The sequence below is a fragment of the Coffea arabica genome, chromosome 10e (assembly GCF_036785885.1).
Source record: "Coffea arabica cultivar ET-39 chromosome 10e, Coffea Arabica ET-39 HiFi, whole genome shotgun sequence".
Taxonomy (NCBI): domain Eukaryota; kingdom Viridiplantae; phylum Streptophyta; class Magnoliopsida; order Gentianales; family Rubiaceae; genus Coffea; species Coffea arabica.
The window spans coordinates 21,773,292-21,800,763 of NC_092328.1; the positions used below are offsets into that span (position 1 = coordinate 21,773,292).

Genomic DNA, 27,472 nt, shown 5'->3' on the forward strand with positions numbered 1-27,472 from the left:
GGAAAACGAAAAGGGATGAATCTGGGTTATACTATTATGTCTGTTCGGACTAGAAACTAATATCTTCATTTGGTTTTGTTTTTGTTTGATTTACAAGTATTGGTGGTGGTTTGTCACAAAGATTTGTTTCTTCATTCCTAACGCCATTGGAGTAGGGGTTTGCTCTTGGCATAGGCATCAATAGTAGTTGGCCATGTCTTTTTTTGTTCAAGGAAGGTGATAGGCGATAGATGTTGGGTTCATAATTTAACGTGTGAGATTAGTCAATAGACAAAATATAATGTTAATTTGGGGCAGGAAACTTTTGAGGGTATTTTAGTTTATGGGTGATATCGAATCGAATCGATCTCGAGTATGGCTCAAGCTCGAACTCGACTCGATAGAGCTCGAGAAGTTGGCGAGCCTCGAGCTCGACAAATGGTTAGGATCGTAATTATTGTAAATAATTAACCTAAAAAGGTAATTAAATATTTATAATATATTAATTAAATATTACACTGAATACTCGGCGAGCTCTCGAGTATATGATATATATACTCGAGCTTGACTCAAAACCTCAATCGAGTGGTTCGAGCTCGACTCGAACTCAACATTAATTGAGTTCGAATCAAGCAGTTGAATCGTAGCCCTATTTTAGTTGGTGGTGGTGGTTATGGTCAATTTGTAGAAGAAATTCTGGTAAAATTTGGGATTTTAGTGATGCCAAAATTGATATAATTCGGGGATTAAGTTAGGAGTGTAATTCTAGTTAAATTTGGGATTTTAGTGATGCCAAAATTGATAGAATTTGGCGATTAAGTTGAAATTTGCTTAAACAAGTTGATAAGATTTTGGATTTACAATTATTTGGGAAATATAACAAGTCTGGATGAAAAGTGTTTGTTACCTTTTTTTCGATTAAATTGATCACTAAACCTTTTTTTATTTTCTTTTGATGTATGATATTGCATAAAGGTATTTTAGGATGCTTAAGTATAATTCTAGCTTGATAGAAAGGTCAGTGTAATTTTCTAAATTTGAAGGGAGCTGAGTGAAATTGTCAGAAACTTCAAGGGAGCTTTTTGAAATTATCCCTTTTATTAATTACTAAACATTTTAGTTAGCCAAAATAGTCATTTAACTAATAAAAAGAATCTTTTCTTTGTCACTCAATTTTTAGAAAGTTACAGTTCATCACTTTTCACCATTTGCTCTAATTTAGTTTCGTTCTAAAACATATTATCCTCAATAACGAGACAAACGACAACAGAACCAGATACTTCTAGTAGATAAATGCCAGTGTATCCATTTCCTATGAGTATAATACGTTCGAAACAACATGCACATATACTTTGTACACAATTCAGAGGCCATGATAGTTCATATCCTTCGAGAGTTTTGGAACTTGTAGGTGACCCATTTATCCCAATTAAAAGTTGTACTCCCATTGCCAGTGTCTATAGCCTTGTCGATGTTTGCTTTCAAGAGCACTAATTGTTACCACCGTTTTATTAACTTTTCCTGAGGAAAGAAAACGGTTGAAATTCTTCTAAGGACGACTGGAAATCCTCATGTACCTAAGAAATAAAGGACAAATAAAAACCTCAAGATTATCCCCACTTCCTTAAAAGTTTGACATTTTTTGCATACCTCATGATGCTTCTATCCTTTCAAAACAAAATCACCTATACAACTGCAGTTTTTGATACTAACATTAGTAGCGAAATAAGCACCCCAAAAAAAAGCATTGAAATGCCCTTCGAATCATTATGAAATGTATCATTTCTCTCCAAAAGTTTTGACATCCATCCGAAGCATCACTCACAAAATGCCAGCATCACTAATCTATTCACATTGCTAACTAATCCAGAATTTTTTGAGGGTTCTTGGTTACGAAGAAAGTGAAGAAACTGCAAAAGATGAGAACTCCAGTTGCTAAGGGGAATTTACAGACAAAAATCCTCAGGCAGGCCTTTTGTAACTTCTTCGGAAATGGGTGTAAGACGCAGTTTTTTTGCAGCATGCTCCACATGTGATTCAAATGCCAAATCATCAACATCATTACTTGTTGTGCCCCCATTTCTATCTACACCATTTCCTCCATTGAAAGATTCATAAAGAATCTTTGCGCAAGCTTTGAGAGCATCAGAATTATCATGTTGATCAAAGCTCTGAAAAGAAGAACGAGGGTCAGCAATTTCCAGCATATTGCTGTGAGCAGATGCTAACCCATCTGTCAAGTCCTGAACATTTTCTGTTGATTTATTAGTTAGGTTCCCTTCCTTATCAAAACTGAGTTCTCTGGTAACTTGAAAATTTTCATCAACTCTTCCATCTAATGATTTCTCAGTGCCACAAATAGATGCTACTGGCACTGAATCATGGTTCCCCTGCAGAGTTTGATGCATAGGGATCTCTTGGTCCCAAGAAACCTCATTTTTGAAGTCTCTAGATGGACATGGGTAATTGCAAGCTTCAGTTGATATTCCCCCAAGATGCTGAAGGCCATCTTCCTGGCAACACTAAACAAAGTCAACTAGTTTGAATAGGATCACAATGAAAAAAGAAAATTTTAACTCAAGGCAAAGGGAAAAGATACATGTTAAACTAGCAACAGTTTAAACAGTTAAACTTCACAAAAAGATCGAGGAGTATCATAAATTTAACTTAAAGAAACATTGAAAAGCAAAGTCATCCTGCCCATACTTTAGAAAGTAACTGAACACAGATAAAACAAGTTACAATTGTCAACTTCATTTCATATCTGCAGCAATGCATATTTTGATACTAGTCTGTGTTACAAGAGTGAATATGGTTGAAATACCTGTAACGAAGCCATAGCACTCTTAAGCTCATTGAAGGATGCCATCCTGTCGAAAGCTTGATACTGCAACTCAATTAAGGATCCTGCAGCAGATCCAGAGTTGTAAGCATCCCTTGAAGCCATGCCAGAATCATCTGCACAAGAAGCCCTTAAAGAAGAAGCTGGGAATAGAGCCATCTCTACACCCTTTTGAGCTTGAGTACAGAGTAAATTAACACTATAACCCTTTGAAGTGCCAGAGCTCTCTGGAAGAAACTCTCTGGCATTTCCAGCCTTGGGACTTTTACGAGGATAGCACTTGTCAGTGCTACTAGCTGGAGAACTTTCTTCAGAGTGATTCTCAAGGAGGTCATAAATCAACTTTTGGATATCGCGTCGCTTGAGGGAAGGCTCAGATGATGGGAACCAATATGCACCAAGCTGGAGAGAGGCCAAAAAGAAAGTTTGCAAGAAAATATTTAGTCCCATTCTATATCCAAATTCAGAGCAAGAAGAACAGAGAATCCAATAATTAGCACCAATAGACGTACAACACAAAATAGCACTACCATATGCTTTAGATAACAGCAACTCAGACACTACATAGCAGGCTCTAATGAAATAAGAAACTGAGGTGACATGCTATAATGATGCATTCCCACAGAGATACCTCCATGCGCTTTGATTGAATAATTTCTACTGCCAAGCAGGACTAGATATCGATGCTCAGCTTCACTTCATTCAGGAAATGGTTGCAGCAAAACAAGTTCAGATATTTTTCACAGAGCTAAATAACAGCTCATATGAGACTACAAGTGTAAGAATATAATACGCTCCTATGAAGTAACAAACCAAGGCAATAAGTTACATGGACTCATGCCATGCAGATGTTTCAATGCCTTGATGAAAATTCTAGTACCAAGCAGGAATAGATGAATATTCAGCTTCACTTCATTTGAAATGGTTGTTGACAGAGAAATAATACGACAAGTTTATTTAGGACAATTGCAACCTCAATTCCACAATGATGTACCATTAATTTTTAAATCAAAAGCATAAGAAACCTTTTTTCTTTCATTCCCAAACAAAACTAAGCCGTGGGCATTTTTTATTTGATACTTCCCTTGAATTCCCCCATTCCCTCACTAAAAATTGAAAAGCTGAGTGCTATTTAGACAAATAAAGCAGCATAAAAACATGTAACTTCTCTAGTGGAGAAATCTCAACCACTAAAAAGTAACTAACAGATATTTGAAGTTGTAATTCCATATGCCTAACTCTATAGAGGCATCAAGAGACGCAAATATGTTGGCTTACATCAAATGTTGAAGCATATCAAATTGCACAAAAGCAGCGAACTTTGAAATGTGAAAAGCCATTATGCAGAAAAAATGCCACGTACGCCATTAAGTAAGGTGTAATCTGACAGTATCACCCAAGAAGTAGCTACTGAGATCATTCCACAAAATGATCCGTCAGAAATTACAACAGAAAAAGCAAAAGATTGCATTATCATATCATTTAACCTTTAAAAGACTATAATTAGACAGAAAGGTTTGTAAGCACTGCATACTCAGAAACTACAAACTGTAATCAATATGCAATTAAGCAATAAAAAGCTTTTGTATCCACAGCAAAACCACACAAACTAACACTTGCCATAGAAATGTGTTAGTGACAGTTTCTTGCTTGAGGTGATTTTGACCAAAACCAATTAGAAGCATGAAATCAAGTTTGTTGCCACATAAAGATCATAAACCAACAGAAATATGAGAAGAAACAGATAATATACTGAGAAAACACAATAATCAGTGACTAAAAAGTTTGAGGATGTCCATGTTAAACAAGACTCAATTCTAATTATGGGAAGAACAGCATGAGCAACAGAGATGAGCAGCCAACTTACAAACACTGAAAGTGTTGTTATCTTGAATGGGCTGATATTAGCTGGGTCTTCCTCCAAAAACTGCTCGACATAGTGGAGCAAGAAGAGACCACAATCGTATGAATTTTGCTGCTGTGGAAGCTGCGAAAAACAGGGAAAACAAGTAAATGTTCAAGAATTCTCCATGAACAAGTAATGTCCAAAAACATGTGAAAAGATAAAAAACATTTAAGACTTTGTTAAAGAAGAAATGGTAAAAGCATCACACAAGGAGGAAGTTTTCCTTCAATCTACCAGGTATCAAAGCACCAGCAACAGCAGAACGACCAAGAAGACCGATTACTTTATCAGACAAACAGGATCCCAAAAACAATGAAAACTCCGTAGCGTAACATTCACTCAAAACAATATACCTAATCCACCTCTCCTAAATTTTTTTGGATTCAAATGTAGCGAAAAAAACTGTTATGGTTGGAGTTTCAGGAAATTGAAGAGGGACATCGGCATTTCTCTGCTCTTCATCATGGCTTCATATGAGTAAGCAAACAAGAATATCATGCAAAGTACCAGAAAAGTATTCCTTTTTGCCCACTTCAAATGACCAAAACAATATCCAAGTATTTCTTGCTCATTCCTGATTTAAGTGTCAGAAATATACATAAAGCTGCTTTTTTGCACTGTTTGAATTAGGATTGAAAAATGATTCGAGACCATATACATTATTCGAGACCATATTATTCTGGTTGATAAAATGACTGAAAGTCATAAATACTATTAGTGAGTAAGAAACGATAATATCAATGTCCTCCGCTTCATTAAATGACCTACACCACAATGCACATCATAACAATGAACCTTCTGATAATATTCATACTATAATTTGTAATTTTCTATTCTTATGACTGATCTCTAATTCCTCAACTTGTATCACATATGGGATGTACAGCTGTTCTCAAATTGGATCATCCTCCCAAAAGTTAGCATAGTCTAGTAGTTGACAACTTAGTTGACATTGTCATGGATATATACCATTTGATTCGATTTGCACAGCCTTCCATTTAAGTCGAAGAAAAAGAGAACTGCTTATGATGCAAGAATGAAATTATTAGACCAAAAGTAACCTCATATTGGGACAAATAGAAGTTACAGTAACAGTGCTTTCCAGTAAAGGCTACGATATCATAAAGGGCAAATTACTAGAAAACCCCTTTTATAGTTAACCTGCTCCTGAACGATGCTTTCACAATGCACTTTTACCTCTCTTCCCTTATCTTTTTGACTAAACTGAAATCACCTAATTTTCTATATACCCATATTACATGGACTCAGGTTTGGATTTCGAGCATAGGCATGCGTCCAAGTGTTGGATATCTAATGCTCTGAAATTTAGAGGGTTTCGAGCATAGGCATGTGTCCAAGAATCGGATATCTAATGCTCTGAAATTCAGAATATGGGGACATAGCTATACTTAGACATGGCCAAGGTTCAGGTTCAAACCAAAACCAGACCGGGATCCGAGCTGTGGTTTAGTTGAACCAGAAGCGAAACAGGCTTCGAGGAACCAGAACCGGGGTCAAAACAGTGGCTGACAGTTCCGGCTCAAGTTATATAATTTTCTCACTGAGATAATTGAGAAAATTATATTTTTGTTTTATTTAAAACGTTCAATAATGGTGAGGTACTTTTCCATAGAATTTGTTCATTTTTCATTTTCCTTGTCAGCTAATACTACATTGGAAGTCTTATATTTCTTCTACATTCATTTTCTTTAGTTTCACCTTATTCTAAATTCATTGTCATATTTGAATCAATTTTATAACCACAAGCGATTTAAGTGTAATTAGAAGCAAGTGGAACCATATCCGGAAGGAACCGGAACCATTATTAGAAGGAACTGGAGGTTTCAGAACTGTATCAGTAACCATCCCTTCAAAGTCCAATTCAGTTCCACCTTTCAAAGGAATCGCAACTGGCAGTTTTGGAACTGTGGCCACCCCTAGCTATTGTACTTAAATATTTGATAGTGGATATGCATGAAAATTCAAGCAAATCAGTTAGAATGTAAGAATAAAATGATTTAAATGTCTCTGAAAAAGATGAAATAAGCGTGATTATTGTTTTCAAGTTTAGAAACTATGATGAGTTAGGATATAGACTTATGTGGGTAAAAGTAGAATGAAAGTACTAAATATTGGGCAGATCAGTGTCTTAGATGACATGTTTGGGCATTTTTTGAGGATGTATTTGCAAAAGTGTTTTGAGGGTACATCAGTATAGTACTTCCATGTCCATCGATCATTCTTAGTCTATTATCCATACTACCAGAAGAAAAATGCAGAACAATCTGAGAGCTCCAATGACCTATTCCTCCCACAAAAACCATTTTATCACCATTCTTGAGGGTACATCAGTATAGTACTTCCATGTCCATCGATCATTCTTAGTCTATTATCCAAACTTGCAGAAGAAAAACGCAGAGCAATCTTAGAGCTCCAATGACCTATTCCTTCCCCCAAAAACCATTTTATCACCATTCTTTTTGTGTGGTCTGCCCAAAAAATGAGGAGTTCTCTTCGTTTACTCGCCATAGATCAACTTCTTCAGTTTCACCACCTTTGACAACTTCAGCCATGCAATACCACCCGCATTTCTATCCTTGTAGTGTCATGCGACATAGCTATGCTAGGGCAAAGTGATGAGTCCATGTCATAGGTCCACAGTAATAAATGGACACTAAAAAGTACATTTTTAGAGTAGATCATATACCAACCTTTTTTCCCCAGTCTATTACCCCTTCATCTACCACTAGGTTAAAAGGATTGCTATCATATTGCCTCAAGCCGATTGATGGAACTCCAATTTGGTATGAAAAATTATTATAAGACTCTATCAGCAGTCAATAGTTAATTATTCAAATCTGTCACAAGTTTTGACTTTAGCCAGTGAAAATTCACATTTGGTTTCTAATAGAAAGTGAGAGAAGTTAACAAAAAGATGGATTGATCTGTTATTACTGGCTGAATCCACCACATTGTAGAAATCCTCCTTTGGGCTTTTAATCATTGACGGCATGGCTTCATTATTGGTTAGAAATTGCACTCACCAAGCCTAGGAACAAACAAAAGAAATAGATGTTGGATCTAAAAATTAGCCCAGCTCAAACTGAAATTGATCATGTTGAACCATTCCCCTGGTTCCCAAGATGATTGGAACCACTCTTGACTTCATTCAAAACTAAAACCACCAAAATGACATCCCCTGGTGGTCATAGAATCGCTAAGGAGAAATTGTTAGGGTGGTGTCTTCATTCAGAATGTATCTCAAAGTGCAACTTCAAATCTTGTGGTAATTTGTCAATCCTCTTGCTCACATTTAGTATTTGTTGCTTTATCAATTTTTTTGGTGAACCAGGGTCAGGTGGTTGCAGGACACAAGGATGGGTTGGGACAACATGAGCTAACAAAACTGGGGGGATGGGAGCCAACATTTGGCTACAAGGTCATGCACAGGGTGAGAAAAAAAGGTAAAAGAAGCTGCACTGAAAAAAAAAAAAAAGAAGATGACAAAAGATGGTCAGCTTTTTGGTGGGTTTTGGGGGGGGGGGGGGAACTTTTGGGCATTTATTGGTAGGTTAGCTTTATTAGAACCAGGTCCTTGGTAATTCAGCCTACCACAAACCAAACTTGGTGTTAACTTATCTACAAACATCCTCCTACACTATGCTACAATGCAGCCAAGAAACACAAAATCTTCCTCACAGATCTCCTAAACCCAGATCAGTCGAATTAAATATCACAAACAGTTAAAAGTAATTTTTTCTGTGCCCACAAAAACAATTTGCTCATCTTACTCAACAATTTTTCCAGAGTCAAACATGTTCTCCAATGTTACAGGAAATTTAATTCTTCAAATCTATTTAGATGCACAGAACCCAGATAAATGTGGCACTGAATACTTTTAAAAGAAAAAACCAAAATTAAATGCTGCTAATGGATTGTGATACTAAAATGTTGCTCTCATATTTTGAATGAAGGACCCCTCTTTGGCAATCTCCTATTGTCTCAGATTCTCATAGAGGTACTAATTTTTGTTGGATCCCATCACTTTTTTGTAGACCTTCCTCTCAGCTAGATTGATAGAGAGGTGTTTTGAGTCAAAGATTTTTCCAAAGCTATGAGAGAAGAATAACTGATTATCATCTTGCAATTTCACATGCCAAGTTACCAATTCACCATAGTGTACCCATCGTGGTAACACACTGAACCAAGCCAGGAATGATAAAAGTTTAACATAAGAAAAAAGATGAGAAAGCTGAGCTTGTTGGGACTGCCACTTTTAGAAGAAAATTTTATGAAATATTCCCTCACACATTTCCCAATCACCTTTTTACCCCACATACATAACATCACTATAGTATATCTTCCTACAAACAATCTCAAAACATGCAATCCAAAAGGGGTCTAAGAACAGATATACTTCATTTAAAAAATAAAAATCTTTCAGACACTATTTGTTGCAACTCAAAATGCTCATAAAGTGTTTCTTTAAATCATTCTTAGGTGATGTATCATCAAATGAAACATTAAATTCAAATAAGAGTACGATCAATACCTCAAGCGAGACAAATCTCATATTTGAAAACTTTGAGGAGATATCTTCAGATGTTTCCATTTGTCTCTCCTTCCACTCCTCCCATAAGTAGCTGTAATTTTTTTGTCAACAAGTACTACATCAATCATTCAACATTCAGTAATTTTTAAAATAGTATGGAAGGTAAAATTTTCAATGCTGCACACGCACATAAGAAATAAAGGAGGAAGACAAAATGTTAAAACCTTTTGCTCGGATACAACATTCAGAAGAGGTCCAAACTATGGTATATCATTCATTTCTTCAAGATTCAGTATGGATACAGCACATGGGTGTTTAGCTACACTCTAAAAGGTAGGTCTGTCATAAATCGTTAATCCACAATTAGACGAATAATTACATTGTAATATCCCTCACAACTCTCTTGACTGGTTACTTGATGTGAATGGATAAATTAAAGATGCTTTATCTCATCTGAATTGATGACAACAATTATGTCACTGGAACTGCAAAAACCAACTCCTCCACTAACCAACACCCTAACCCGAAAAAATCCAAAAGAGAAAAACACACTGCCTTTTGGGGTGGGAGGGGTGGGGGAGGGAGCTAAGAACCTATGCAAGCAATGGATAGAAATTGCAGCAAAATTCCATCAGAGACGTACTTGCCAACATAGCATGTGTTACCCCAGATAGAAAACCATAGCTGTCTGATAATGAACAATGTAATACTTCCAAAATGAATCTAAGAAAGCACTGCATGATTCTTAATAGAAGATGGTACCTTTGAACTCGGTCCTTAAGGTCCACGTGAGTTCCTCTAATCGAATCCATGTGTAATATGCATGGAACTCTGGCTAATTTCTGAGCATCTTCATCTTAAAGACAGCAAAAATGAATTAGGACAAATTCAGAACAAAATCTCATAAGATATCAGGCCATACACAATGCTCAACAAGAAAGGAAAATCTGCTCATGATACAGCAAGCAACTACAACAGACAACAGCAGTGAAACTTACCTCTGAAGCTAGCCACTTCACCAGGATGACATATTACCAGTAGACTCCAATGATAACTGTTAACAAACAAGAGGCAGGCTACTTCACAGTTCCCAGCCTTTAAGAAAGCAAATTACAAAAGATCCTAATTGTTCATTGATATATCTTACCTGTGATTAACAGGAATGAATATAAAGTCCTTTTCAAATAGGTTTACTTTTCTTGTCCACTTGCGGACACGGAGAAAAGCAGCCCTGCCGTCAAAAGACCCAGAAGGATATTTGTCCAAGTCAGCCAGTTTCCGAAAGAAGAAGCTATTAAAGAAGTGAAATCTTTGCCTCTTCTCAGGCGGCATTTTGTCCTTCAAGTATCTGTCATGGTGAAAAATTCCAGATAAGTAATTGTGCAACATAGAACTATGACGAGCAATTGTGCAACATATTACTATAAGCAACAATGTTCAGTCAGAAAATGGACAATGAGAATGCTGAAGGCATAGGCATCAAGACTATGGCTGCCATATTACCCAAGGAATCCAAATAACAACATTTAAGCATTATCTCACTCGATAAATTTGGAAAGAAGAATCTTAAAAACAGGGCTATTTTGTCCCAAAAAGTTCCCCCATTTTCCCTACTTCAGTTCTTCCACGTATAGAAAAAAATGGAATCTTGCACGCCCCCCCCCCCCAACAAAAAAAAAAGGAAAAATCTTTAGGGGTGGACAGGAGCAGGAAACTATGTGAACAATAGCTGTTGCAGTGACCTACTTGTGCCTTCTAAATTCATAATAATGAAAGAACTCACTCTGGGTAGAATCATGTGACCTGGACCATTTGGAAAGAAAAAGAATCATGATCCATATAAGTGAAAAAAAGGAATTTGATGCAAACTCACTTAATGTAGAAATCAATTATAGTGTCGTTGACAAATGTATCAGGTTGTAGTAGGTCAACATCCCTTTTACTAACGGAGACAGCATCAACATCCCCTTCTGGGTAGATAAAATCTTCAAAAGGCTTGAAACTGCATGTTTACAATAAAAATAAATAAATAAAAGGACCCTTGTTGAGCCATGGATGAGTTAAGCAATACTGCACACATTCCTGAATACTTGTAAACAATGGAAGAACTAAAAAAAATGGGCAACCCTTTCCAATGAATAACCAGTTAGAATGTCCTAATAGCCCACAGCCAAGGAAATGAACATGTATACCTCATTACAGCACTTAAAAAATTAAATAAATTCACATGCAGGTAAAATATTTACCCTTCAACCTTAGCATTCACCATAGAAGACCACCAAGAATGTTTATGCTTTCTCGGATGACATCAATTCTAGTTCACCTAATTAACCACAAACTAAAAGATTTCTACAGCATACTACAAGCAGAAAACAATAACAGTTTCTCCCTTAAACCAGTCTCCTAAATTTGGGAGGAAGCACATGACTTGGATTCCAGCACCAAAATTAGATAGCTATGCAGCAGTTGATTGGTAAATCACAGCAGTTTTGGTTATCTGTATAGACAGAGAAATGGAAGGACATGGTGGTGGTTTGATGGTTGCTGAAGATGTAAAAATGTTATAAATGTGCTACACCAAAGTAACAAAAGTTTATCTTGCTGTACAAGTTGTTTACAAGTTTGATATCTGCTCATTTTTGGCTTCATATGCCCTTTTCAATTTTATAATTATTGTTTCCAGCTCCTTAACAGCGGGCTCAAAAAAAGAAGATTGTTTTCTGGGAGAACCGTTCATTTGTTGGTAGACTGGAGGATTAGAAGTATGACACTAGCTTTCCAATTGGCTGTTTTTGCACTAATTGCTACATCATCAATCTTAAGAATGTGACCTGCTGTTTTTTGCAGAGTTTTGAGTTGATTCTTGTACTTTTGGTTTGGAAGTAAAGAGGGTTTAGCATGAAATGTGTCGAGCTTAGAAGTAAACATTTTAAATAAAGTTCATCATAGCTACTGATGGAAGAATGATGATTCCATTTACCCATCATCAAATTACAAACAAAACTGAAGTATATAAATACCACTATGTACAGATCCTGTAGATTAATCCCAACATATTTGCTTGCACAGAAATAATTTAGTTAATCAAGTAGAGTTGACTTCTCTCTCCTCTGCTAAAAGTATATGCTTAAAGGTAATTAATTTCCCTTAGACCACTTATCTATATCAAGAACTGAAAGAACAAAATAGCATTTCAAATTAACTCAAACATTATGCATCCAACACTAGCCATTAACAAATCAAAAACTAAAACCAATTAAGTTGAATATTTTCTCAACACCATCTACTCTGCACATGGTCTGAAGGCTACTTAAGAATTTTTCCAATCTAATTTGAATATTGACCTTAAAAACAGCACCTACAATGAAACTAATTATTCTCTTAATTGTTGATAAATGCAAAGGAATGATGCATATGAAAGAAAAAGTTAGAAATAAGCTGCAAATATGCCTCCTGGGAAGCAGTCTGAAACTCACTCTGGAAAGTAGCTACTTCGGAATGGCAGAGTTAATTGTCCCAATGTCTCCCCATATTCTTCCAACTCAGTACTGAAAGAAAACAACCAAGTTACATCATTGCAAATATCAAGAAAATGACTGGAGTCATAGATTACTCGAGGTCTATTTAAGTAACCAAAAATGAACAGGGGGATCGGTTTCAAAGTAAAAACAGGTCAAGTCATCAAAAGCATAATGTATGTGCACCAAGGAGAACACAATCTTTAATTATTGCCTTAAGCAGTTCAAGTCTAATCTCTGCATTCAAGAACTAGCAGAACTCAAGACAGGTTTGTGAAAGTTAGTTACATGACTTCTAACTTGTAAATGGAACCTGGAGTTGACTAACAGCACCTTTTCCCAAGAGGTAGTAAATTACATTGAACAAGGAGTCTTTGCAGGGGTATTGAGAAATGGCATGAGATACATTCTAAGTGATGTTAGATGGTAAAATCACGTTATGCCAGGGCCAGATTAATTCCCATATTGTGGGAAGCTCATGGTGAGAGGAGGAGAAACAAGCAGACATATTTACACATCTGATACTAGGAAAATCTATGCAGGTCTGAATATTAAACTCAATCTAAACCCATTTCATTTTGAAATTTTACATAAAATACTCTTAATAAATGGCATGATAAGTTTATGATCTAGGGGATATGATCCATTGTGCAAAAGTTGTGAAGCAGAAGAAATTAAAATTCTAGAACATGCATTCTTCTTTTGTAAAAGAGCTGAAGCTGTATGAAAATACTAACTACTCCAGTAAGGAGGAATCCAGAAGTCCAGACATTTTGGTAACAACAGTAGAATATCCAAGAAGCAGCAAGAAGAAAAATGGAAAAGAATATATCGCCCTATCACCATGCCAGAAAATATGCAAGGCAAGGAATGAATGAAATTACAACTCAAAACAAAAAGATGTGAACACACCGATTCACCAAGCTGTAGAAGAATGGTCAGATTACAATGAGGTTGTCAATAAATGAAAGGACGTTTAATCAAGAAGGAAACAAGATTCAGGGGAGTTGGCACCCACCTCCACAACAGTCGATAGGTTTGAATAAGATATAGCACTAAGTAGAGACAAATAGAAAGCAGTATTTCTGATTGTTCGCAAAGGAATTGGCAATGCAAAAGGATAAAAACAAGGGATGTCCCTGAAATGAATTATGAAAATCCATGATAGTGTATAAATCAGGATGGCTCTAGCCAAAGCAAAAGAGGAAAGGTCGAGATATAATGTAATTCTGTAAGTTTGTAAAGCAACAATAAGATGTCAATAAGATTGTATTGCAATCAACAAGATCAAATATAGATGAATGCATAAAACCCAGCTTGCATTCATACTACAAGAAAACCTCAGAACCAGCAGTAGGTGTGCATTCCGTTTTTTTTATCATAATGGAGATTCTGCGAATCATAGGTAAGCGATACTTGACATGGTCATTGTCATGAAATTGAGTAAAATGATTCCTTCACCCTCTGGCTTCATAAGCAGCACGGGGTTATCTTCATTAATCCACCATCATTATGTAAGCCTTCTGGTACCTTATAGAATTTGTAACCGTTGGACAAGCAATTACCACAATTAACCATATTGTTTGCCAAGTATATTACTCTGATTTTATTAACAATAGGCAGCTCACCAGCTGTTCAAATTCACATCCAATAATGAACAAATCCGACAGAGAAAATTAGGGAACTAACCAGTAGAAAGAAGCCTCGAAAATAAACAAACAAATAAATAAGGCATGTAACAATCAATGGCACCCACATGTAAAATTCATAATCAGCTCTATTCAGATAAGTAAAATAGCAACCCATCAATTCTCGTGGATCAGACACAACACTATGAATACAAAGTATTTGTTGCAAATAAGACAGACAGCAATCACTCACTCGACTACGACCTTCCATAAAGCATTATATCTCAGATCCAAAGATCGAATTGCCTCACATTTCTGATACCAGCAAACGTCAGTAACTGCAAACTCCAACTTCTTAATTCCTGAATGTCATCAATGCAGGTAGGAAAGATCAAACTATTAGCTATTCAAGCGAGATACAAAGATTAAAACATACCTCAACCAAATTAATGGAAAACATAAAAGAGATTTTCTTTCATCATGCATGGAAGAAGGCTGCTGCATGAGAAAAATGGCATCATAAAATCTTAATACTCTTCTCAAAAACAAACTTCAATTGCTATAATTCTTTAATTGGTCTGTCCGCCCAGAAAATTCTAACATCAAAAAGGTTGACCAAGGAAGAAAAGAAAACCATGCTTCAGTAGATCACTCGTAGCACAAAACACTTTAACATATTGATTTCATAATTGTTGCTTGCAAAAAGAAAAAAAAGAATCCTTCTTCACATCCTCATTTAATCAAGGTTTTAATGTCGAACTATTACTTCTCATTCGTAGACTTTGAGCAAAATTAACTAATGCTTTCTCCGCTGTCATTTAGTAGGATTCTTCCTGTAGATTAATTGGTGTACACCAGACAACGAGAATCTAAAAGACAAGTTGTTATTTTTTTATTAAAAACCCATTAGGGCATTACACCAGTTGTAACAAGATTAATTGGTGTACATCAGATAAGGAGAATCAAAAAGACAAGTACTTATTTTTTATTAAATCCCATTTGGGTATTACTCGACAAGGGTCTTCACCATGTACAAGAGGTATAAAGTCACAGCTGAAGGTGAGCTGTGCATGTTGAAATAATTTGCCTACTCCAAGTGAACGTATAGAGCAAAAAGCCAGTTTGATGCAGTCATCAAAGGGTCACAAAAATTTAGAACAAAAAGTTCCTATAATATTGCTCAAGTAGGCAATACATAACAATAAGCTGCGTATCAGGAGGTGTGACAACTAAGCATCTTTATTCAAGTGGCACCTTAGTTTGGAATTTAATTCGCATAGTTCTTTTAGATTCTTTAGGAGTCAAGAGTACTTTAAACTTATTTTTATTGAAATTTTCATCTTAATACTGTTCAAGGGTCCTTTTCACAGCCCCTGAAACAACCCCAAAATCCTTGCACCCTCCCACTTGTGCCCTGCGAGTTTATCACTATCTTGTCCTACATCAGCGATGACATAGTCATCAGAGAGCTAACGAAACATACAATTCAAGATTCCATAATTTTTCCCAAGCTTCAAGTGCACAGTTCCGAAACAAGCAGCCTGTCAGGAGGTGGAATGTGTTGACTAAGTCTCTATATCCAAGTATAAACATATCACGAATTAAATTCTCAGAGTTTTAGTTCAGTACTTTCTAGACTTTGAGGAGTCAAAAAAACTTTGATCTTTTCCTCATTGGCAACAATCTCCCAGCAGCCACATTCCTTAACTAACATCATTATGCTACAAAACTAGTCATAGTTGATTTAGAAAGTCATAAATGTAATCTGATATCAAGTTTAGGATAGCAAATAGAAGTCCTAATCACAATAGGATTTTATTTTTAGTTATAGTTGCTGATTGAAATCTGCCAACGAGGGGGAAAAAATAACCCTTCTAGCTCCTCATAACAATCAACAAAGCACCACTAATAGATCTACTGTTCCCCTTGCTGCAAAAGGTCCAGACTAGGCCATGTAGTACTATTGCCCATTTTTATCATCACTACAAAATCTACGATTGTGTACTACCTCCACTTCAGTGATTAATCCACTGCGTACAGCAATATATGCATTCATGAAGATACTGTTTCTGTGCTTCCCTCCCAAAACCAGTTATGGTTTCCTCCCTCTCACCCGGGGTGAACATTTATATTTCCTTCAGCAGTCCATATGAAATCTACTTTCTGCAATTGAAGTATGTCACCAATTAGCTGCTCTTAAGTTCAAGCAAAACCAATTGTTACATCCACTCAATCAAGGTGAAAATTTATATTTCCTTCACCCTACTTATATTTCCTTCAATCTGTCCAAATACTATCTACTTTCACTAGATGTGTTAATGATTAGGCTGTCCTTAACTTCATGTATCCTACATTGAAGAAACTAAATTTCTCAAGTGTTTATCTACACCCCAACTTGATATACATCCAAGCCCATCAGATTCAATCATGTTGAATTGGCAAATGCATCAAGGAAGTAATTACATTGTAAGACTTTCTACCAAACCTCTTCTCTAACTGAACGAGATCAAATTAAGAAATAATGCCGTAACGATCGAAAGAAACTGATTGTGACCGAGGAGCTTTAGGAAGCAACAGAAAAATGAAAGAATACTTATGTTGAAACAATTAATAACTCTTAGTGACAGCAAGAGAACTAAGAATCAGGAAGTAAGCAGCTGATAAAATGTTTTCAAATTCATCCACAAAGGGTTGGGGCATAAGTCAAGTGGTCCAACTGGTTATATCCAATGCAGCTAAGCACCACAACTTTATTTCCAATGTTGTTAAAAGTCAAAAAATATAACACTATCAAAAAGACAGAGGAGGAAAACCTTCATTTAAACAAAAAAGAAAAAGTATACACATTCAAAATCTTGCTCACAGAATTGATTAATGATGAGCTATCCATATATTAGAGAAAGAAAAGTTACCTTTAAAGGAAGAACACCAGTTGGTCAATGATGTCTCTCCCCTTTTATCTTTGTTCTTAAACTTCCAAACACTAAATTCTGTTTGTAATTACCAAAATAATCACCCATCTATTCATATATTTTGAAGAAAAACAAATCACATATACATAACCTTCTGGGTACCAATTCATAATAATTTCTGTAGAGTATGTTTGGATAGACCGTGTTTGGTTACCTAGCTTTAATGTTCTAAAACTACGTTTTTTTTTCCAGTTCAGGGGAGACTCCAAGCCTTAAAACAGGCAGGATAGGGGAAACGAAACGGCTTGAGAGTTGAACCAGGGACCTCAAGATCACCTGGTTAATGTCTTCAGCAGCTACGCTGGTATCTTGGGGACAATCTGAATTTCTAAAATTAGTTTTCACCAAAATAATTCCACAAAGATTTCGTTTTTACACTTGCAGAGACATCTGATGCTCCTTGACTATTTTTCTCTCTCTATTGCAACGCACAATGAATGGCATCTAATATAGTGTAAAAATCAATTAGAACCTTGTGATTTAACAATTTACTAATAGCCTTCCAGATGGTATTCAATCTAACCTTCATGCCCAACTATATTTGTGGGCTAGAAGGTACTTAGGTATTTCACCATCAAACCTAATGGTTTTCATCATGTAGCATTACAAATGTGTCCTTAGGCATCAACAATAACATTTTCGTAATAAAATTCATCAGGCTTATGATAATGCAAGCTATATCAAAATTTTGACCCCTACAAGTACTAAAGAATGCTTCTTCAAACCTATGTAAGTTTTCTATATACATAAGTTGTGGCAACATTGTTTTCAATTGCATCCAGATGGTAGACGATATTCATTTGAGCAGCATGATAAGTTAAATAATCATTATTTTTGAAGTCTGCAGTTGATTTGTGGGATTTTTAGACCACAGTTTAGCTTTCTGGCTCATAGCCTCCTTACCATCTAAATATGTACCCTTCCACTTGTGCTTTTACCAAAAGGTAAAGACATTAAGATTTCCTTGATAAAGCAACAACATTAACTTTGGAACAAGATTTTCTATTGTTTTCCATTTATTAAATTTCCTTTTTCCAATTACATTCCCCTTCTTCACTCTTTCCAGAACCTTATTAGACAGTTACACAAGGAGCATGCTGCAATGACTTCTGGCCAAGTATCAAATGCTTCCCATCAATGTCAGCTAGAAGGCCACTCTTCTTCTCTTTTTTTTACTTTTTAGAGGGGGGGGGAGGGGGAGGGGAAGAGATGATGTTAGCTACGAGGCAATCCTGGCTTTATATATCAAAATACTCCATTTAAGTTGTACATGCTATTTGTAGAGTCAAGTTCACCAAAAAAGTAAACAAAAAACCTCGAAGCACCTCCATGTCAAAGCAAACTTCACATATTTGATGCCAAATTTCTCTTAAAAACCAGAAGTTGTGGTAGGCATAAGGGCTGGACCCAGACAATTAAGAAATTCATCTAGCTACATATGGACAAAAGTATACCAGAACACAACTTTTTCACCCCAAAATGTTCCTTATGCCGTGAAATTTCCAATCTCCAAAATATTGGTCCATAACATAAAAATAATAACACCTTAAATTTGGTAGTGCAGCCAAGTGGTTCATTGAATATGCCATAATTGGATAAGGAGAACTATTGGACAATTGGTTGGTAGTGATTGAGACAAGAAATGGAGACAAGTGTAACAGGGCAGTAGAACAGTAAAGAAGTGCAGAGCGAAGAAAGTAGTGGCTCATGCAACATGCTAGAATATGGGCTGGGGTTGGGAATGGGTGCTGGAAGAAAGCAGGCAAGATTCAAGAAAGTAGACAGACGTAAGTGCCATTTGATACTTGTGGAGACAAATGGTACAGGACTGTTGAGAATACTGTAGGTTGAGGGGGTAACAGACATGGGAGGAGAGGAAAAAATAAAGAGAAGAAAAAAAGGAATAACAAATTAAAAGACATAGACTAAGTAACGACAATGCTTACAATGTAGGTCAAAGGATTAACTCATCATTATCTGTTGACTCAGGTGAACTTTGGACTTTGACCATCAATCATACCAATCAAAGCACAATGGTGCAAAACATAAATTGTTTTGCCTAACAAAGGAAAATAAGTCCTTGAACAAGCTCTTAGAATTGCAGTTTTCTTGCCTGGGAAACCTATGCATCCTCTTTTTCCACAAGCTGAAATTTAAGCTCATTTTAACTTCTGAATCTGCTTAATTTTATGTTCCCTTGGGACATAAATCTACTCTAATGCATAAGGTATCAACTGGTCCAAAATTTTCCTTCCGATGTCATACTTCTATAGTATGTGACTTTTGGATCATCCAATGTTCCAAATTCAAATTCAAACAAAAACATATATCCCTAAATTCTAATTAATTCAAAGATAAACATATATCCCTAAATTCTAATTAATTCAAAGATAAACATATATCCTTAAAAAGCATCTAGCTAATATAAAAATAATACACAAGATCTAAGATGTATTAATTGGAGTACAACTGAATGCCCGATAAACTTAATCTAATTGAATCTGAAACAACATAAGTTAGTTTCTAAAGCCAAAACTGTCTAAGCTCACACCAACTTCCTCCACCCTGTGGATTAAGTTTGACTTTAACAAACACAATCGTTTCTATAAGCTTTTAAACCTTTTAAAAGTTCTTTACACTGGCATGGTAGATTACTTCATGGATCTTCTTAGTATTTGCTTCCAATGTATTTGACAGCAAAATAAAACCACGAAATAGAAAAAAAAATAAAGGAATTAAAATAAACAGGTATCAGAGATATATAGCTATAGCAGACAACAAGTATTGCGATTAGCATTGAAACACAAAGGCATCAGAAAAGCCTGGGATACGAGTGCAAATATGTCTAGCTAACCTGAATAAATATTATTATTTTCAGCCCCTAAACGTTCTGAAACTGCACGAACTTTCACCCTAGCTGTCTGAAACTGAACAGAAGTGTAAAATATACTCTCAAATTGTGAGTGGAAAACTTAGAAAATTTGAAAATTACACAACTGGGTACAATTCAAAGTTAAAATACACAAAATGCAATATTACCCTTCCAAGCCATTGAGATTCAATTTCAACGATATCATCTATTTTCAAGTAAATGTGGAAATTTTCTCTGTCACCATGTGCAGCTACACCTTTCGCTTCAATGCAACTGGCTGAAAATATCAACTCACAAACTGTAGAATAAACTTTCTGATAAGCTACAAAATCTGGTTCAAATAAAATCTCCTGTACTCCAGCAGCCTGAAAGTAAACAGAAAGAATAGTCAAAAGACAGAAAAAGGCTTTGGGAAATGGTAAAACCAAAAATAAGCAGATACCTCTAATCATTAACATCCTTTCCAATTAATCTTTCACCAATAACGAATAATTACCTTTATTAAGACAACAATAATTACTGGAACAGAAATTCAACCACCATATAACAGTCTCACTCTTCTCTAAAGACAAAAATCATTTGAACGACTTATCGTTCCGCAAAACTAACAACTGGAGGGAAAAGGGAAAAAGAAACATTGCACCAGCAGTTACCATCCATCCATTGTAGCACTGGTCTGATGACACTCCTCCAACCAAAGCTGAAACAAATACAAAAGTCTTGTCAGAAGGTCAAGTTACACTAGATAAATTGTACAAACTACAAAATACAACAGAATGTACCATCCTCACCCATCCTAGTCGACGAATCTGGCGAAGATGTCTCAGTAACACTTTCATCCGCATCAGAAGCAGCACCAACAGATTCATACTGCACAAATATTCATATACTCAAAACACTCTTCTGTGAAAAGATGTTGATGGAAGTTCAAATGAACCTAGACAAAGGTGCAATTACACTGGATGAGGACTGCAAGCGGTCATCTTCATTTAGATCATCCTCTTCTTTAGGTGAAGCGGTTTCAGTTTCCAGGCTTGAGCTGCTGTCTTTCGAATTACAGAGCAAATCCCCATTTTCAACATTATTCTCCTCAAGGTACTGTTCTTCACTAATTAAACCAATCAGCGGATTGTCTTCATCCAACCCAGTCATTTTATAAATAAGAAATTAAACCTCTGCAAATTTGAACCCAGAATTTTTATGAGCAAGAGCACCAGCGCTAAATATATGTTTCCAGAACACGAAACATACATATATAAGCAAATCAATTGCAGGAAAAAATTATACTCGAAAATGGAAGTTTTAACAATCGAATTAGAAGAAAAGGACTGCTAGGGCTGCAAACGCAAGACAAAACAGAAAAATTAGGGTTGTAGCAGAATTTAAGCAGGAGCGATACAGAGGGGAGTTACGGAAGAACCTGCGCTGAGGTGATTACAGGCGCCGGAGACGATGAAGTCAGCCGGAGACGAAAGTCTCCAAAACACGGAGAACGATTTTCGATGGTCGATCAGACAAGGGGGAAGGGGTTTTGGGGAGGGAGTGAAGACCAGTTGGATTTTTCGTGAAATACATCCGGATGTTTTGGACCGTCGGGCCGTTCAGATCGTACGGTAAGTAATTAATGATTAGTGATCCGTTATAAAAAAAGAAATTTTATTCTATGTATTATCAACATCCTTACATATACATAAGAAGCACTCTCTGTTTCTACGGTGGAGCTATTTTCAAGTGCAACTTTGCTTCCATGTGTTGTACTTTTGAGTGCTGAAACTCTTGCTAAAGTTCTTGTACCTTGAGGTCGGCGTTCAACTGCAGTGGACATTAATTGCTGCCAATCAATTGTATTTTGTGCTCCTGGCACTTATGGGCCCCGACTCTTAAGAAATTGAGAGACACGTATACAGAGCCATTGTGTATGCTGAAGCTATTCTGTATATATGCTACATATCTTCTTCTTTTTTTTTCTGATATTATGCCCTGCAAAATTTAAAGGTTATGTGTAATATATATATATGTAGATATACATATTATATTTTACCCATATATAATAAAAGATATATACATATATATATATCTGAATTTTGCACATAGTGTGAGAACCCGTAAATTCCTCTTAATAATTTTCCTAGGGTTTATCCCCTTTAATGGCATGTTTTCTACATTTTCTGGCTAGAAATATTTTCTTGGGGAAAATTTTATGAGCAATTATAGTTTTTAGATAATTTTTCTAGTATTGGAGAGTTTTTAGAAAATTAAGAAGATATATTGGATGTGGGACCCACTAGTACGAAAAGTTCGGAAAAATTCGGCCAATAAGGTTAAGTTTCGAATACTGTGAAAAATTTATCGGGTGGTAAGAGATAAGTAGAGAGTGAGATTTGATTGATGAGAGAGAGAAAAGAAAGGATAGGAATGCATTTATGATAATGACAAGTGTCACAATCTCATTGGTTGGACTTTAAGAATTACTATTCACTTTCTTGACTTTTTTGACCAAAGGATTAAATATAAAAAATTCACAAAATTTCCTCATTTTTCTTTCTCCTTGGCCGGCTCTCTCTCACTCTCTTGCAAGAAGAAGAACTCTTCAATCTTCAAGCTTTCTACTAGCAAATCATCTAAAGCAACCAAATAAACAAGATTCCACTCCATAAAATCCTACCTTCTAGTGATAGTAAGGGTATTAGTGAAGTTTGTTTGAAACTCTAAGGTGGCCAACACCTCTCTACATCTCTTAATTTCTTGGTAAGTGATGCTTGAACACCTTACTACATCTAATGATGCTTATGTTTGGCTTAGAAGTGGCTAAAGTGATGGATTATGTGACTTGTTTCTTGATTTGAAGTGTTTTGGTGGAGTTTTCAATTTTATGATGAATTTTCTGGTTTCATATGATCTTGATGGTGTGGTTGTTTTTGATGGTTGGTAATAAGGGGCTTTAGCTCTAGTAGGTGCATATGATAGGAAATTGCAATCAATTTTGAATTTGGAAGAATTTCTGGAAAATTAGGGTTCTTGGTTGAACATTCTGTCCGAAATTTTAGGTCATATATAGAGGCCGAATTGGACTTTGCTCAAAACATGAAAGTTGTAGGTATTGATGATTTTAGTGTGCCTGCAAAATTTCAGGGCAATTGGACTAGTGTAGAGTGAGTTATGCCATTTTTACTGTTGCTGTTTTTGGTGCACAGAATGTCCGAACTGCGATAGTAATTTCCTGTTTTGACTGGAATTGGTTTGGATTTTGAAGTTGGTGTCTTCTGAGGAAATGTAGGTGGATATCTTAGCTAAGTTATGCCTTTTGAATTTCGGCATTTGGACCTGTGTAGGCTGAGATTGACGTATTACAGTTTTGTGTGTTTTGCAAACCTGTTTTGGTAATTCTGGTTTGGTATTTGGCACTTTTGACCTAGTTAAGCTAGGAACTGGATTGAGTGACCTTCTACATTGTTGTAGCCCTGTTTCATAGCTTCGAAACGGTGGGTCTTACACCCCCATCCGATAACCGTAGAGAATTTTACACCATTACCGCATAATAAGGGCAAAACAGTTTTCTATTTGGGGCCAAGACTAAGGCCATTTTCTAATTTCTGGTTTGCTATTATGCTCATTTATGCATATGAAACCCTATTGGGGTTGTGTTTAGCATTGCTATATGACTCGTTATCGAGTCTCATTGCATTTGTTGCGTGATTTTAGGGCGTGACGGTGGTGCACAACGTTCTTTTGACTAAAGTGTTTGAAACCGCATTGTGCTAGCTTGGTGAGTGTACTACTCACTTATGTGCTATTACATGGCTTTGATCTTAGTACTCGAGATGTTGAATGTTGATTGATCCAAGTGAGAGTGTACTTTATCACTTTCATTTATTGTTTCGCATGTTATTGGAAAGTTATATGAAATGTTATATGAAATGTTATATGAAATGAAATACATGACTTCAACTATTATCCATGAGCTCAACCCCATTGGTTATTGATTGAATCGAGCCGGCGAGGGCTTGGTCGTGCCAATTAATGTGCCTTGGGGCAACATCATAGGGAATCTTGTAGTATGAGAGACTCTTGATTCCGGTTTACTCGAGTAATACCATAATGCAAGTGTTTGGATTTCGGGCCCGGTTGAGGAATGTTAGGAGGAAGGGAATGGAAGTTAAGAGGAGTCTACGGTTGGTTACCTTTCAGACATTGACGGAGAGTCAATGAGACCTGATCAAGAATTCAAACGAGGAAAAGGGCTCTTGAGAGCCACCCGTATCCTTTTATCCTCATTATTAATGTGTGGCTTTATTTATTTTGGTAAATTGGACTGTTAAACTTGATGTATCCATGAATTTGGTTGCTTGAGTTGTATTTTCACTGGGCAATTAGCTCACCCCGTTCCTTTTGTTTTCCTTACAGGAATATGACACTTTTGGAATGAATTTTGATAAATGGTTGCCGAATGAACTAGATGAATGAGTCTTTTGTATTGTATATAAAATGGGACCCTAAATGTATCATTAGGGCCGTTTTCACTTTTGTTTTGGCAAACCATATATGTAGCGACTTTTGTATCACTTTTAAATGTCATTTTTGGTTTGTAAAGGCTAAATGTTATGTGGTTTATGTAATTCGATGTTTGGTTGGGTTCGGACGAGTCGGTTACTATTCATGGCCGACTCCGGATTTTGTTTCTTTTATTTTGGGTTATTTTGCCCTTTTGCCTTATTTGCGCGCGTTATAAGTTCCGGAACGTGAAAGATCGCTCTATACTGCACCGTTAGTCCTGGCGAGAGGTGGGCAGGCAGTCCCCTAACCTCTTTGGTTCGCCTTAGGGGAAGGTGGGGCTGTCACACATAGCCTTTAAATTTTGCAGGGCATAATACCAGAAAAAAAGATATATTTACATATTATATTTTACACATATATAATAAAAGATATAGACATATATATTTGAATTTTGCACATAACCTTTAAATTTTGCAGGGCATAATATCAGAAAAAAAAAGAAGAAGATGTGTAGCATATATACAGAATAGCTTCAGCATACACAATGGCTCTGTATACGTGTCTCTCAATTTCTTAAGAGTCGGGGCCCATAAGTGCCAGGAGCACAAAATACAATTGATTGGCAGCAATTAATGTCCACTGCAGTTGAACGCCGACCTCAAGGTACAAGAACTTTAGCAAGAGTTTCAGCACTCAAAAGTACAACACATGGAAGCAAAGTTGCACTTGAAAATAGCTCCACCGTAGAAACAGAGAGTGCTTCTTATGTATAAGCACTCTCTGAAAATAGCTCCACCGTAGAAACAGAGAGTGCTTCTTATGTATATGTATATACATAAGAAGCACTCTCTGTTTCTACGGTGGAGCTATTTTCAAGTGCAACTTTGCTTCCATGTGTTGTACTTTTGAGTGCTGAAACTCTTGCTAAAGTTCTTGTACCTTGAGGTCGGCGTTCAACTGCAGTGGACATTAATTGCTGCCAATCAATTGTATTTTGTGCTCCTGGCACTTATGGGCCCCGACTCTTAAGAAATTGAGAGACACGTATACAGAGCCATTGTGTATGCTGAAGCTATTCTGTATATATGCTACACATCTTCTTCTTTTTTTTCTGATATTATGCCCTGCAAAATTTAAAGGTTATGTGCAAAATTCAAATATATATGTCTATATCTTTTATTATATATGTGTAAAATATAATATGTAAATATATCTTTTTTTCTGGTATTATGCCCTGCAAAATTTAAAGGCTATGTGCAAAATTCAGATATATATATATATGTATATATCTTTTATTATATATGGGTAAAATATAATATGTATATCTACATATATATATATATATATGTAAGGATATATAGAGATATATAAAATAGAGATATATGCAAGATGAAACTATTCATATATATAGAGATATGTGTAAGATGAAACAATTCAATCACATGTTCCCCTAATCCTCTATTTGACTAAAATTCAATTACTGTTTAATTAAAATTTAAGTAGGTACGTAGGTATATAAAATGGATATATATATACAGATACATATAAAATAGAGATATATGTAAGATGAAATAATTCAATCACATGTTCCCCTAATCCTTTATATTATTTTCTTTATATATAAAATTTAACTCAAATTTAACTACAATTTAACTAAAATTTAATTACTGTTTAACTAAAAATTAAATAAGTACGTAGATATATAAAATATGGGGATATATATGTAAGGCAAAGCAATCCAATTACATGTTCCTTGTCATCCTCGGAAAACATACGTGTCATTTATCGGTCAACCCTTGCTTACAATTGATGGCCAGGTTTTATTAATTGTCGGCCATTAACCTTTGTTGTTTACCAATATGTTCCGGAAGCTATCTCTTTTCTACACCACTGCATGCCACCGCTTGGTTATATTTGTAATTTCGCGTTTCTTTCATTGACTTCTAAGATGCAAACAGTGTTCATGCAAAATCGGCTGCGCACTTCACTTCTCAGTTGCACGTAAACCTTCTTCTCAGTTGTTGTGAAGGCAGAAACCCACACACAAGGTATTTTTATATTATCTCATATTTGATATTCGATTGAAATCTTTTCCTTACTCTGTTATCATCCTATATTCTGAACTTCGGTCTCCCTGGTTTCTTTGTTTATCAAAAAATTTGCTGCACTGCTTTTTATTCAGGTCTTCAACAAATTTGCTGCACTGCTTTCTGCCTTAGCCATCAATGGAGGTATTGTTTTCCTAGGTTTATTAACATGCCTGTTAGTTCATAGTTTGAGGTCGGCGTTCAACTGCAGTGGACATTAATTGCTGCCAATCAATTGTATTTTGTGCTCCTGGCACTTATGGGCCCCGACTCTTAAGAAATTGAGAGACACGTATACAGAGCCATTGTGTATGCTGAAGCTATTCTGTATATATGCTACATATCTTCTTCTTTTTTTTTTCTGATATTATGCCCTGCAAAATTTAAAGGTTATGTGCAAAATTCAAATATATATGTCTATATCTTTTATTATATATGTGTAAAATATAATATGTAAATATATCTTTTTTTCTGGTATTATGCCCTGCAAAATTTAAAGGCTATGTGCAAAATTCAGATATATATATATATGTATATATCTTTTATTATATATGGGTAAAATATAATATGTATATCTACATATATATATATATATATATATGTAAGGATATATAGAGATATA

The 27,472-nt window shown here is 35.8% G+C and overlaps 1 protein-coding gene across 3 annotated transcripts; it reads right to left on the minus strand.

Annotated features, from left to right (window-relative positions):
* Positions 1-1,732: 1,732 nt before the first annotated feature.
* LOC113712228 (probable ubiquitin-like-specific protease 2B) lies at positions 1,733-21,863 on the minus strand. Of its 3 annotated transcripts, none has more exons than XM_027235555.2 (16): positions 21,690-21,863; positions 21,227-21,444; positions 21,061-21,139; positions 20,923-20,969; positions 20,437-20,634; positions 20,252-20,324; positions 14,679-14,787; positions 12,756-12,827; positions 11,153-11,281; positions 10,427-10,627; positions 10,278-10,333; positions 10,042-10,135; positions 9,280-9,370; positions 4,689-4,808; positions 2,804-3,223; positions 1,733-2,501 (listed from the first exon to the last, which is right to left on the minus strand). In XM_027235555.2, the coding sequence occupies exons 2-16, from the start codon at positions 21,419-21,421 to the stop codon at positions 1,926-1,928; spliced, it is 2,460 nt and encodes an 819-aa protein (XP_027091356.1). In that variant the 5' UTR covers positions 21,422-21,444; positions 21,690-21,863; the 3' UTR covers positions 1,733-1,925. The 3 variants fall into 3 exon arrangements, with proteins under 3 accessions (XP_027091356.1, XP_071924135.1, XP_071924133.1); XM_072068034.1 differs by having other exon boundaries at positions 1,733-2,492; positions 20,917-20,969; positions 21,690-21,828; XM_072068032.1 differs by having other exon boundaries at positions 20,917-20,969; positions 21,690-21,828.
* Between the last annotated feature and the right edge of the window lie 5,609 nt (positions 21,864-27,472).

What these genes read in the sequence shown, in the direction of transcription:
- LOC113712228 (XM_072068032.1), bottom strand. Translation starts at nt 21,421, where the DNA reads ATGACTGGGTTGGATGAAGACAATCCGCTGATTGGTTTAATTAGTGAA. An exon ending in AAATAATAATATTTATTCAG is followed by an intron (nt 14,788 to 20,251) that starts GTTAGCTAGACA and finishes GATGACATTCAG; the next exon opens with GAATTAAGAAGTTGGAGTTT. An exon ending in ATAATTGATTTCTACATTAA is followed by an intron (nt 10,628 to 11,152) that starts GTGAGTTTGCAT and finishes TCACCATGACAG; the next exon opens with ATACTTGAAGGACAAAATGC.